The sequence below is a fragment of the Rhodamnia argentea genome, chromosome 11 (assembly GCF_020921035.1).
Source record: "Rhodamnia argentea isolate NSW1041297 chromosome 11, ASM2092103v1, whole genome shotgun sequence".
NCBI classification, from domain to species: Eukaryota; Viridiplantae; Streptophyta; class Magnoliopsida; order Myrtales; family Myrtaceae; genus Rhodamnia; species Rhodamnia argentea.
In genome coordinates this window covers 4,557,606-4,570,743 of record NC_063160.1, presented here as the reverse complement: position 1 = coordinate 4,570,743, position 13,138 = coordinate 4,557,606, and the positions used below count along the sequence as shown (strand labels likewise).

At 43.2% G+C, this 13,138-nt stretch overlaps 1 protein-coding gene across 2 annotated transcripts; it reads left to right on the top strand.

The window, feature by feature from the left end:
* Positions 1–2,470: 2,470 nt before the first annotated feature.
* LOC115739430 (probable mannitol dehydrogenase) lies at positions 2,471–8,751 on the top strand. 2 transcript variants are annotated; one of them, XR_007196951.1, is made up of 6 exons: positions 2,471–2,676; positions 2,802–2,915; positions 7,432–7,945; positions 8,026–8,179; positions 8,313–8,572; positions 8,615–8,751. XR_007196951.1 is itself a non-coding variant. In XM_030672522.2 (5 exons), the coding sequence occupies exons 1-5, from the start codon at positions 2,579–2,581 to the stop codon at positions 8,507–8,509; spliced, it is 1,077 nt and encodes a 358-aa protein (XP_030528382.1). In that variant the 5' UTR covers positions 2,471–2,578; the 3' UTR covers positions 8,510–8,751. The 2 variants fall into 2 exon arrangements, 1 of the variants encoding a protein (XP_030528382.1); XM_030672522.2 differs by having other exon boundaries at positions 8,313–8,751.
* The last annotated feature ends 4,387 nt before the right edge of the window (positions 8,752–13,138 follow it).

The window sequence follows — 13,138 nt, the reverse complement described above, 5'->3', positions numbered from 1 at the left end:
TGGTCGGCCGTTAGTGGCGGCCCTCGGCTAGACCTAGCCGAGGGCCAACAACTGTCGCTAGATCTGCGGGAAGACCGCGACCCTCGCCTAGATCCGAGCGAGGGCCGCCGGGTTCTCGCCCGTGGCCGTCGACCCCTGCTAGCCATGCCACACCCTCACCGGCCAATGCCGGCGATGGTGGGATGGCGACAACGAGGGTCACAACAAACCCTCACCGCCCGAGTTACAATCCTTTTTTTTTTTAATCTTTTAGCTTTTTTTTCAAATTATTTTAAAAAAATTCAAATTTTTTTAAAAAATTGCCACGTGGACCTCCGGCGAGCCATATCAGCATCGTATATTAATATAAAAAAAAGTACCACGTTGGATTTCCGGCGAAATATATCGGAGTTAGAATTTAAGTGATCTTTTTTCTGAAAATTTAGCACTAAAGTGATCCGATTGAAACTTTTGACACTAAAATGATCTCTATACATAACTTTTAGCACTAAAAGTATATTTTTCCCATTAAGCTTGTGTTTTCTTTGTGTAAAGCCTTAGCAAAAGCTTTTTGAATACTACTCTCATATTTGCATGCTCGAGTTCTCTCCCATATTAAATTCTCTAAATTTTCGCAATCCGTTTGGTTTCTACGGCTGTTGCATTTGAAATTGTAGCTAATCCCCTTAGGTCAACATCAGGGGAACGATACTGTAGTATGGATTGTAGTACAAGGCAAGGTTAACATCTCAACCGCATTGATGGAACCTACCCATGTCCGCTGCTTTCATCGGCTGTGCGAACCATGATGATGCGCCTCTCACCTCGTCCATGAGTCAATTCCTTCTGTCAATTCGTACCGATGTCGCTGGATCAAAACCATTTGAGCCGTCGTGTTTCACGAGATAGATTAGCTTGCGGTCGTTGCTCGAGGTGAACTCATCAGACTTTGAGTTGAGCTTGAGCCTGTGTTATCCTCGTATTTTTCATAAGTTGAGGTGCCAGTGCCCACACGATTTGCGCCCCTCGCTCCCCTTGTATCTTTTTCTTCCCCAAGGAGAGGAAATACTCGCTCTTTACTTTACATCCAAGAAATTTCGAGATCAAGACAAGACGTTGGATGAAGCCCTTTAACATCATGCTTAGCACTAGAGCTCGAGCTCGCCAGTGCTTAGCTTGAAAGTCTGGTCCATCGAAGCAAGCTCTTGTTATTCTTTTCGAAAAATTAAGACGCAAAAATACTTAAAACCAATAACACACTATTATTGGAGAAAATATCTCTAAACAACAAAGCAATTCGTTTGATGACTTGTAAATATTCAGCCGCTAATTGAGTCTCTCGTTTGGTGAGGATTAAAGCTTCTTGAGACTCATGACACGAGAACGTGTCTTGTTGGCAAAGAGATATGAAAGTTTGTTCCGAGCCTTGTGTGCTGTTTTAACAAAAGCAATGTGAGGCAAGATTAAATTCGAAGTGAAAGCTATGATTGCATGAAGCAACAGTTGATTTTGGCATACCCAATGAGAACATAACGGATTGGCAGTTGTTTTGCCATCAATAGTAATACCATTAGATGGACACAATATGACTCTACCTACATAGCCCATTAAATTGTAGCCAAGGAGCAGAGAGTCAAATTGAAGCAATCAAGCGGGATAATTCATGGATGTTAACTTGAGGGGTAGTTGCACACAACATAACCATCATGATGTTATTTAAAGAGAGGCCAGTAACTATCATAGGAGTATGGGTGTTTGAGGATTCTTTACTGTAAAAAAAAAAAATTTTGAACAATAGGCTATGATCAACTTGCAGATGCACTAACAAAACGTTTGCACAACCATGATTTATTCGATTAGGTCCAAGATAGGCATTCGCGACGGACCACCTCTCTTGTCGGGCCGTATTGGAGAAAATATCTCTCTACACCAAAGCAATTCCAAAAATTACTATCAATCATGTCAAGGCCACTCAAGCAATTATTGTACTCTTGGCAGATGCATCAAGATTTTTCAAAGTTGGCAAACTCATTTTATCTTTCTTTGCGTACAGAAATTTATTCTTTCCATATATAAAGGCCGTAATTCGGGAAAGTTATTCAATTGAATCCACTCTAGCTAATGTCTTTCTATGAATTTTTTTCTACCTCGTACATTAAATACATGAGTATCTTGTCCAATTCTTCGTGTACAATGTTGGGTAGATATTCAATCTTATCAAACTCGAGCTCGAGTCACATTTGTAACACTATTGTAATCGAGCCGCGTCTAGCTCAAGATCGTGCCTTTTTTTGTCCATAGTATCATTGATAGAATTTCTACGAAATTTACAATATTTCTGGGCATTTTCCTCTTTTTTCTTTTTAAGTTTAGGATATTTTTACTGAACATGGCTAAACACGTCTGCAAAACAGAGTCCGCGTGCAAAGAGTGCTCCCACTCCCGACTCTCCTCTCCTCTCCTATATAATCTCTGAACAGGCCAACGTATTCCCCTCCATCACCGCCGCATTTTCCTTCTCGTATCCCAGAAAAAAAAAAAAAAAAGGAAGAAGAAGAAGGAGAAGAGAAAATCTTCGCATTGCATCAGGGGAAAAAAAATGGCGAAGTCGCCAGAGCAAGAGCACCCACAGGAGGCTCTCGGCTGGGCCGCAAGAGACCCCTCCGGCCTCCTCTCTCCCTTCAAATTCTCCCGCAGGTCTCTCTCCCTTTTCCCCTGTTTTCTCTCTCTTCCTTGGTGGGTCATTCTCACACGGCGGAATCGCCATAGCTCGCTCTGTCTTCAGCTTTAACAAGAAACTGAGTGATCCATTTATTTGATAGGGCAACGGGCGAGAAAGACGTGAAGTTCAAGGTGTTGTTCTGCGGGATCTGCCACAGCGACCTCCACAGCTTGAGGAACGAGTGGGGATTCTCCACCTATCCTCTTGTTCCTGGGTAAATCTTTCTTCCCTTTTCTTTATTCTCCTCTGTTTTTTTTTTCTTTTCTCCCCTGTTCCTCGTACTTGAAATTATTATTTTAATTTTTGTCGTGAAGTTCCATGTTGACTAGTTTTTCACTTATTTAAGTGAAGTTTTAATCACGTAGATTCCTAGGGCTATTATGTCCTTAATCTTTTGAATTAAGAATACATTAAAATATTTTTAAAAAATAAATAAACACACAATAAGATATGCAGAGTTTGCTTCTGTGGGTAACTGTTGCGCTCTTCACGCCTGAGGACTCTGTCAAGATCGTGGAGACTGGTCGGATCCTTCTGGTATAAGAAAAAAATTCAAGCGTAAATGCAACATGACTGGTCGGATCCTTCGTCATCTAGCATCGTTCCACAAAGAAAAAAGAAATGTCATTTATTCGAAGGAAAGATAATCGATTCTAGCATAATATTATGCGTAAACAAACTAGTTTCATTTTATTTGGCCAATTTTCGTATGAAACGTCCTTTTATTCACATCAAGATAAATTAATGTATTAGCTACTCTGTTTCGGTGTAATTATTTGCTATGTGGGTATAGATTATCATAGTACTTAATAGGAATTGAATCTTTTTCTGTATTTTCATAGAAGTCTTACTGAAGTCGAATTGTAGTTCTAATCTCAATTATGCCCAAACCTCTTTTTGTTTCAGAAAAATTACAAACTTTTAAGTTCAATCCCAAATTTTCCCTTAACTTCATTTTGTCTCATAAAAAATCATACTTTAGGTCCAATCCCAAATCTATTCTAAATTTTGTTTTGTTTAGAAAGAATACAACATTTCAATTTATTCTCAACTCTACCTCCATGATCCAATCCCAACTTTGACGTGGGATTTCCACGCCGATAATAAATCTACATCAGCAAGATGACACGAAAAGTTATCTTCAAAATGAAATCACACGAAAATTAGAGACGATTAATTGCGGTTTTTTGGACATGGGGCTAAGTGGGCAGATTTGAGATTAGAGTAAAAATCGATGATTTTTCTCTTAAATAATAGAAAAAAAATTGGGGTAGATTTGAAATGGGATCTAAATTTTGGTTATTTTTATAGATAAAGAAAAATCCGGGACAGATTTATATTAGATTTAAAGTTTGAGGGTTTTTTCTAGAAATTTGGACAACATCAAAAGGGTATTTTAGACAATTAGGCCAAGTGATCATGAACTTGCGGAGAAAGATTTCGTACATTGGACGGTGCCATATAAGAGGCCAAATGTATGACATGGATCTGGCCACGAAGATCAGGACATGGCGACACGAGAATCCTTCCTTTTATCACGCCGTGTCCATTTTTTGCCTTGAAGTGACAGAGTAGGAAGGGACTCTCACTCTTTTTCCAGAGAGTGTTTTCAACTTTTAGCTTTCGTTGCCTCAGAATTCACGCAAAAATTGTGGCCCGACAAGGCCGACCAGAGGGGAAAAAGTGGTCGTCCTCGTCCTCGTCCTCGTCCTCGTTGTTGGGACGAGACTCGAGGACATCCATGACAACGACATGGAGGAGTACCTCACGTTGGCCATAGGTCAAGTTTGTGGTGCAGCTTAGGATGAGTCTGGAACCAGGAAAAAAAAAATGGATGGGCGAAAAATTAATATTCCGTTCGTTTCGAGAAAAGTAAATCATCTCACAAAAGCTATTTTTACACGTACTAGTGACGACTGAAAATGAAAACAAACAGCAACGCTACGGAGTCTTTCGCTTTCAATCACATACCATATACTGCACAAGGTCTTCGAGTTGGCAAGACTAAGGGAATATAATTTAAATATGGTGTTGGTGGTGATGGTGAAGTTAATTTCAAAATAAAGCCTTCCACAATGGGGTGAGCAAATCGGACCGCCCGGATCGGACTGGGACCGGTGGGCCGGTTCCCAATTTTAAAGGGAGCGATCCGGTTCTCGATTCTAAGGTCTACCAGGATCGGACCGCTCAGACCGTACCGATCGAATGTTTTGTTTTATATTTTGATCAAGAAAACTCCATGCGCATGGAGTTTTCTCAATTTTTCCTTTTTAGTCCCCAGACAAAATCCCCATCTTGATCTTGCCCAGCTGGCTCTTGAGCCGTTTTTTACCCGAAGGGAAATCACTTTTGCTTGAATCCCACGTGCATTTTGGAATCGCGTGCATTTTGAAAACAATCTTGCAAAAAGTTATCGGCTTTGCCTTGAAAGACCACCGGTCCGGTTTTTCGATTCTTGAGGAGAACCGAACCGGATCGAGAACCGATCACCCCTATGCTACGTCGACTCCGAAAAAGCTGAATAAGATGCGGCTCCTCCTCCTCCTCCTTGATGTTTACTTAGAGAGTTTTGAGACTGAGAGAGAGAGAGAGTGTTTGTATGGTGTGCCTTTTTCTTTCTTTTTTGGGCGGGAATCACACCTTCCCCCTTTTTAATGGCCTAGGGTTCGGCCCCGACCTTTATACTGAAAATGAAATCCCCTCTTTCGATTGCTGGTCCACACGTGCGAAGGACGCAACGTGCGGACAAAACACTTCCATTCTTTTCATTTTTCTTTTCTCCTTCGAGGCCCTCACACCCGGGTAGAGGTGGCCGGTTCCACGGAACCGCCGGTTCCGGTTCAGGATCCGGCGGTTCCGGTTCCGGGCCGGTTCTGGTTCCGGTTCAGAACCGCCAATTCCAAGGCCCAATTGCTCTTTTCACCCGGCCTCCTTCTTCTTCTTTTTTTAAACCAGGTTGGAATAGGCCCAGAACCGGCGATTCCGAACGGGTTCCAACAATCTACAAACCGGAACCGGCCCTTGAGGGCCGGTTCCGGTTCCGGGTTGGAACCGTGGGCCCAGTCAACGGGCCGGTTCCACACCGGTTCCGGGCCCACGGGTCCATTTGGCCACCTCTACACCCGGGCCCCTCGCGATGAGACGGGAGGTAGGGGGGTCGGGGTGGGGCAGCACCGGCTAACGATCGGCCCTCGCGAACATGAAAGGTTTTGGGACCTTTTTCATGCGTGTTTTTGTATTGGTTTCAATCGACCCTTGTAATAAAACGGATTGCATGTCTTCCATATTTTTTTTTTGTCCCACAAAATGTTACATCTCTTCCCCCCCTCTCTCTGTGCGCGGCATGTGATTGACTGCGAAAGAGTTTGTAGCGTTGCCATTTGTTTCCATTTTCAGTCGTCACTAGTACGTGTAAAAATAGCTTTTTATCAAATGGCATTTATGTCAAAGTTGCTTTTCAATATGTTTTTAAAATACACTTTCTCAAACACTACTTGCATTTTGGAAATCCCTTTTGGCTCAAAGATATCTGCATTCTCTCAAAGACATTTCTCCAAAGCTGAACTAAACATCGATCAAGAAATGTAGTGTTTGCCTGTAAACTTAATTGGGCCTTCCGCCTTGATTGAATTATAGCTTCTTCATTTTCTCTGCTCGTACGACGTCGCGGCGGAGCTACGCTGCGTCCATTATCCAAATCATCAAACGTACTAAAGTTAATTTAGGTAACTTTTAAGACTGAATTGACATGTTGGTGACGGTGTGCCATCTATCGGGTAGCCTGAAAATATCACAACCTCTCCCTTCTCCAATGATAATTTACTTTATTCTGATTATCCTTGAAGCATAGTCTTCTCTAGCCACCCTGCTGATCTTCACGACACTGTTTCTTTTAATCTGATTTTTCATTCTTCTTAATCTAGGGCAGTCATCATGGATGTTATTGTAAGAATCGCCTCTTCAGTTCCTTCTTAGCTCGATAGTGACAGCGTCTGTGAGAAGCATTGTAATTAGCTTTGTTCTTTTTCCTGTAAATCTTACAGATATACCTCTATCTTACCACAACCTATACCTAGAAATGGATGACCTGCCCAACCATCCTAATTCGTCCTAACACACTTGCGACGAATCCCACACTCTTGATCAGGCGCCTCCTCGAGCCGCGTATGTGCCACCCCCTCACGCGGCGCAAGCTACTCGACTATATTGCACTGTGGCGAGAAAGGATAGAGTCGTGCTGCACGTATGCGGCTTGGTGCTGAGGAGAGAACTGCAACCAGCCTTTCTCGCTGGGCACCCCTAGGTCGAAAACCGCCACGGAATATGCCTTTCCAGCCCCGCGGTGAACAAGAACAGTGTCGTGGGCCAATTAGCCGGTCAAAACCCACTAAGACCCTTGATTATGATTTTTGTTCCATCGATTAGGTTACGATTAGTATAAGCAAAGCGAGAACGATGGAAGAACTAGTCTCTCTTGCTAAGACGAAGTTAACTGCACCTTCTTCATCCCCCAATTCAACAGTGAGTCCAACTCCTGCTGTTCATCTTCACCTGTTAAACTCAATATAGGCGCTGCAGCTAGATGCATGACAGTCTTTAGTGAGACATAAAATGTTAAAAACACCAGATGCACATTGATCACAAAGTCTTACAGAAATTTTTCGTGTGTAAAACTTTAAGATTTTGATTTCTGTGTACTTCATATACATGTTAATCTATTTGAAATGCAGGCACGAGGTTGTGGGCGAAGTCGTGGAGGTCGGAAGCAAGGTCGAGAAGTTCAAGGTGGGAGACAAAGTGGGAGTGGGCTGCCTGGTTGGATCGTGCGGCTCCTGCGATAGTTGCTACGTCCATCTCGAGAATTACTGCCCCAAAATGATACAGACTTATGGTAGCATATACCATGACGGGACGATGACCTACGGAGGATACTCCAACATGATGGTGGTGGACGAGCACTTCGCCATCAAATTTCCGCAGAACATGCCCCTCGATGCCGGTGCTCCTTTGCTTTGTGCCGGGATCACTGTTTATAGCCCAATGAGGTTCTTTGGGCTCGACCGCCCGGGGACACACTTGGGCGTGGTGGGTCTCGGTGGACTGGGCCATGTTGCAGTGAAATTTGCGAAGGCGATGGGGGTCAAGGTGACCGTGATCAGCTCCTCTCCCAGGAAGAGGGAGGAAGCGCTCCAGCGCCACGGTGCCGATGCATTCCTTGTGAGCAGCGACATCAATCAAGTTCAGGTGACTTCTGGATCGTGGTATTGCTATTGCTTCCTATGTTATGTGATTTGAGTTTATGCTGGAACTTTTTTGGTCAATAGGCTGCAATGGGAACAATGGACGGCATAATCGACACTGTTTCCGCCGTGCACCCGATGTTGCCTTTGATTGGTTTGCTCAAACATAACGGAAAGCTTATCCTCGTCGGTGCTCCTGATCGGCCTCTCGAGTTACCCGTCTTTCCCTTGCTCATGGGTAAGAATCTCCTTTGCCGCAAGAATAATGTATTAATTCAACTATTACAACTGATACGTTTTGATAAAACCGCCGAATGCCGTGTTTAGCTAAACACAAGCTGACATATTATACTTCTCGGTCGGGGTTCTAGGGAGGAAGATTGTGGCTGGGAGTTGCATTGGTGGAATCAAGGAAACTCAAGAGATGATTGATTTCGCAGCGAAACACAAGGTCGCCGCCGACATCGAGGTCATTTCGATCGACTATTTGAACACGGCAGTGGACCGCCTTGCCAAGGGCGATGTCAAGTACCGGTTTGTGATAGATATTGGCAACACCTTAAAATAAGTGTGAGGTTCCTGAAGACTCCGATTAGGTTTCCTATGATGGCGTCGGTGCCCAAATAAATTTGACTGGCAGATTTGACGTCGAATGTCTGGCTAAGTTTGCTTGTCACTGATCTTGAAGCATAATACTAATATTCAGCAAGATTATATAGTTTGACAGGTGCATTGAACATGCATGATTATCCGTATGCGTGTAATTCTCTGCAGTCAGAATTCATTGGTATTAGATGAACATTTTGGTTCTACTCTCTTGTTTGTTCCAAGTTCCTAATACGCCTTCTTAATTACTTGGCTTTTTCAATTTAGGTTATCCCTTCAGTTCTGGGTTGAATCCTGCAGCATGAATCTCGAGTTTTGATCTCGTGACCACTTTTTCCTCGAATCGTGCTGTGTTAGCTATTAGGTCCAAAAATAGCAACCAAAAGGGAAGTCGATTGTATTGAAGTAACTAATCGAAGAGCCAAAAATCAGAATGGTTATAGTGAATCTTCTACAAATCAACATGAAAATTATATACAAGCAGAGTATCCAGTGGTTGATCATTTGGAGATTTTTTCTGGTTGGTCTTTTATTTACTTTCCATGTAAATCGAATCGTTATCTTTGATCATTAGCTGTCACTGTAATTATATGTGGTGACATCTCTATTTATAATGTACAATTTATCAATGAAAAACACGCTGAATTGGCTCAATTCTTTGTTTTCTTTATGCTATCAGAGCTGTGCAAGGCCACACTGACCTCTTCTAGTTTAAAAAAAAAAAAAAAAACATTGATACAATCATGTCACCTCCTTCTTTAAATCCAAGATTTACATTTTCTTCAATCATCAATATGGCAAATTCTGTTAAATTGAAGTTGAAGGAAAATAATTTTTTACTTTGGGAAACACATGTATTTGTCTCTGATTAAAAGTCAAAACCTACTTGGTTTCCTTACCGGAAAGATAGTTGCGCCATCACAGATTTGGGCATCTAAAATTGCAACTAAAGTCAACAATTCAAAACATGCATCATGTGTGCATAGTGACTGCCTCATAAAGCCTTGGACCGTGGGCACTCCCCTCAAAAGAGGTTCTCGGACATGCCATTGGACTTCAAACAACAAAATAAGGGCCTGTTTGGTTCAAGATTGCAAATGAGCATTGGGGCTCTAAAGTCCCTTGGCCAAATGCAAATGGTGTTTGGTTCATTTTTTGACTCACTTTGGGAAGATGCGGTTGCATCTCAAATGCTCTCCAAAGTCCCTTAGCCCAAAGTACCTCCAGAGGTACTTTGGGCTAAAGGACTTTGGCGAAATGCAACTAATTTTTTTATTATTTTAATTTTTTCACCTTTACTTACCGCCGCCGCCGGTCGCCGTGGGTCGCCGGTCGCCGCCGCCGCCGCCGTCGGTCGCCGCCGCCGTCGGTCGCATGCCGCCGCCCTGCCGTCGGTCGCGGCCGCCCCGCCGCCGCCCGATCGCCGCCGGTCGCCCGCCGCCCGCCGCCGCCGCCGCCGCCGCCGGTCGCCGCCGCCGCCGTCGGTCGCCGGTCGCCGCCGCCGCCGCCGGTCGCCGCCGCCGCCGCCGTCGGTCGCCGCCGCCGCCGTCGGTCGCCGGTCGCCGCCGCCGCCGCCCGCCGCCGTCGGTCGCCGCCGCCGCCCGCCGCCGCCGCCGTCGGTCGCCCGCCGCCGCCGCCGCCGTCGGTCGCCCGCCGCCGCCGCCGCCGTCGGTCGCCCGCCGCCCGCCGCCGTCGGTCGCCCATCGCCGCCGTCGGTCGCCGGCCCGCCGCCGCCCGGTCGCCGCCCGCCGCCGCCCGTCGCCGCCGCCGCCCCGCCGCCGCCGGTCGCCGCCCTTGTGCCGGTCGCCGCCTGGCTGCCGGTCGCCGCCGCCGCGGTCGCCGCCACCACCATTGCCGCTTTTTTTCGAAAAGAAAAAATATTTTGCAAAGTTCATTTTTTACCAAACAACATTTTCGTCAAAGTTGCTTTTTAAATGTGTTTTTAAAATACACTTTACCAAACACTACTTGCATTTTGAAAAAGGCCTTTAGCCCAAAGGTATTTGCATTTTCTCAAAGTCCCTTGGCCAAATCTTGAACCAAACAGGGCCTAAGTATGAAAAGCTCTCATTGATCATTTCAAGCAAAGCTTGGTGACTCATGCACTTGACCTCCTTGGACAACTTCAACAAATCAGGAAAGAAAATAAGCATTTATCTGTGTATCTTCGTGACTTTAAATCTATTTGCGGTCAACCGTGTTACATTGGTAAACCTATGTTGAATGCTACATAAATTCTTTAACTTACTTCAATGACTTTATGATAGCTATGAGTCTTTCAAAATGACAACATTCAGGCCTTCTCTTCTGTCTCATGTTGAAGTGGTTGCACAACTTCAAAATTATGTGTTACGAAATAAGCGCACAGCAATGGCTACAAAAACCACCTCGGACGAAGCGACGGAGGACCCACATTTAATTTTAGGGATTGTGGCTTTTCTTAGACAAACAAGAATGGTCGGCACTTTTCAGGAAACTATTGTACTACTTAGCAAACCAAAACAGTTGGTGCACTACCAAATTTAAACTTAAGAGTGTCGTCCCACATCTAAGATCTATAAGAAGAAGGGCGTGATGCATTAAATTGCCAGTATTGTTTCGACAACACTGATCAAAGTATTAATATTATCTCAAACTTATGAGATGAAAAATGACATTCGGACACTAGTGTTAGTATTCATATAACAGATAATCCTAGTAACCTTGTGAAAGTAGTTTCTTACCATGGCCATGATAATGTGATAATTGAGATGGGTGCATCACTGCCTATTACTCCTATTGGGATTGATTAATTTGACAATGAGGCTGGTCAATTTTCACTTAATAATGTTTTGGTCATTCCACAATATTTTGAGCTTACCACCCTTTGATTTTCTATCAATGACTCCAGGACACATCCGGTATTTTTTACGGGAACTAATCATCGGTGATTATATACCATTAGGACTAGCATTCCACGGCATTATTTTCTTAGAGAAACAAAGTTGTACATGAACTTACATGACATAGCCGATTAGGCCGTCCAAATAGTTGTATTTACAACTTTTGCGGTTTGATGTTTTGATTTTAGTGAATAGACCCACTAGCACTTTATGTACAAGTTGTCAAAATAGTGAAAGTTCAAGATTTTCATTTTTTTTTTTTTTGTATGATTCTCAATGTTTCCATCAATTAGAGAAAATACATTGTGATATTTGGGGACTGAGCCTAATTCCTTCTATGCAAAAATTTTGATATATGTGGTATTCATTGATGATTTTCTCGAGAGTGGCGGTTGTATCCATTGCAACAAAAGTCAGATTTCTTTGAAATGAGTTGAAAATCAGCTTGATAGGAAAATTAAAGATTTTCAAATGGAGGAAGTGAATTCAAGAGCAATAATTTTCTCATGCATCTTTGTGAATGTAGCACATAACAACATCTCTCTTGCCTAGTTACACCCTAGAAAAATGTTGTTGCTGAGAGGAAACATCACGTTGTCGAACTTGGGCATGCTACATTATTTGAGGCATCTATGCCACTCAACTATTTGGTAGAAGCATTTACAACAACGAATTATTTGATAAATCGGCTTCCTTCAAGTACTCTGGGCAATCGAAGTCCATGCTCGGTCTTTTTCAAGATGGACCATGATTGCTCATCACTCTGAGTGTTTCTCTCCTTGTTATCCATATTTACACAACTATATGATGGACAAATTTGACGAGCGCACTTTGCCGTGCATATTTTGGGATACAATGAAAAGCACAATGGGTATCATTGTCTTCATCAATCTGCCAGTCGTGTTTGTACATCTCAACATGTTATTTTTTATGAGCATTATTTTCCATTTGCCTCTTTTTCTCAAGTTACCACTCCAACTGAAAGGAAGCTATTGCAATGGAATTCAACTTTAAGTCCATCACAAACAAAATTTTTTGGTGATCATAGGACTATGCCCCAACCTAGTCTAAAAGTTGGTCATGATGGTTGTTCACCAACAGATGTTGGCTCTGCATGCGAACGTATACTTCTGTTTGCTGAACTACTCAAATGCTCCATCTGCTACTCTAATCATGTGCCACGACAGGCGGAGATAGAATTTCCTGGAAAGGAGGTAGAATTTTCCTAACCAATTTTGTATTTTTTTTAATTTCTAATTTTTTTTTTATTTCTTGTATTTTGTACCCATTAAACTATTACATTTAATTTCCTGAGAATAGGGACCCAGGCCAGGCTGCCCAGGTGGAGGCAGAAATGGCCCGACCAACCTGAGCCCGCTCTCAGAAATGGCCCGACCAACACATGAGTCCAGTCCGATCAAGACCCAGTCCCCCAAAGCCTTGAACTAAATCTAAATTAAACCCACAACCCGGGTTTGCTATGAGCTACTGAACACCATAAAAATATTAGGGGCCTACATAACAAACCATTCTGGTTCTCTGATTATATTCCCTAGAACAGAAAAAGATGAGAACCTTGTTTGATAATATAAATAATTATGATTCTATTCTCAGAATCGGTTTTAGAGAACTAGAATCGGTTTTAGAGCAAAAACAAAAACAAAAAACACTTAGTTCTGGAAAAAAGAATTACTTTTGATAATCACAAA

Coding starts and splice junctions, on each gene's coding strand:
- LOC115739430 (XM_030672522.2), top strand. CDS start 2,579: ATGGCGAAGTCGCCAGAGCAAGAGCACCCACAGGAGGCTCTCGGCTGG. Junction 2,677..2,801: donor CCCTTCAAATTCTCCCGCAG/GTCTCTCTCCCT, acceptor TTTATTTGATAG/GGCAACGGGCGAGAAAGACG. Junction 8,180..8,312: donor CGTCTTTCCCTTGCTCATGG/GTAAGAATCTCC, acceptor TCGGGGTTCTAG/GGAGGAAGATTGTGGCTGGG.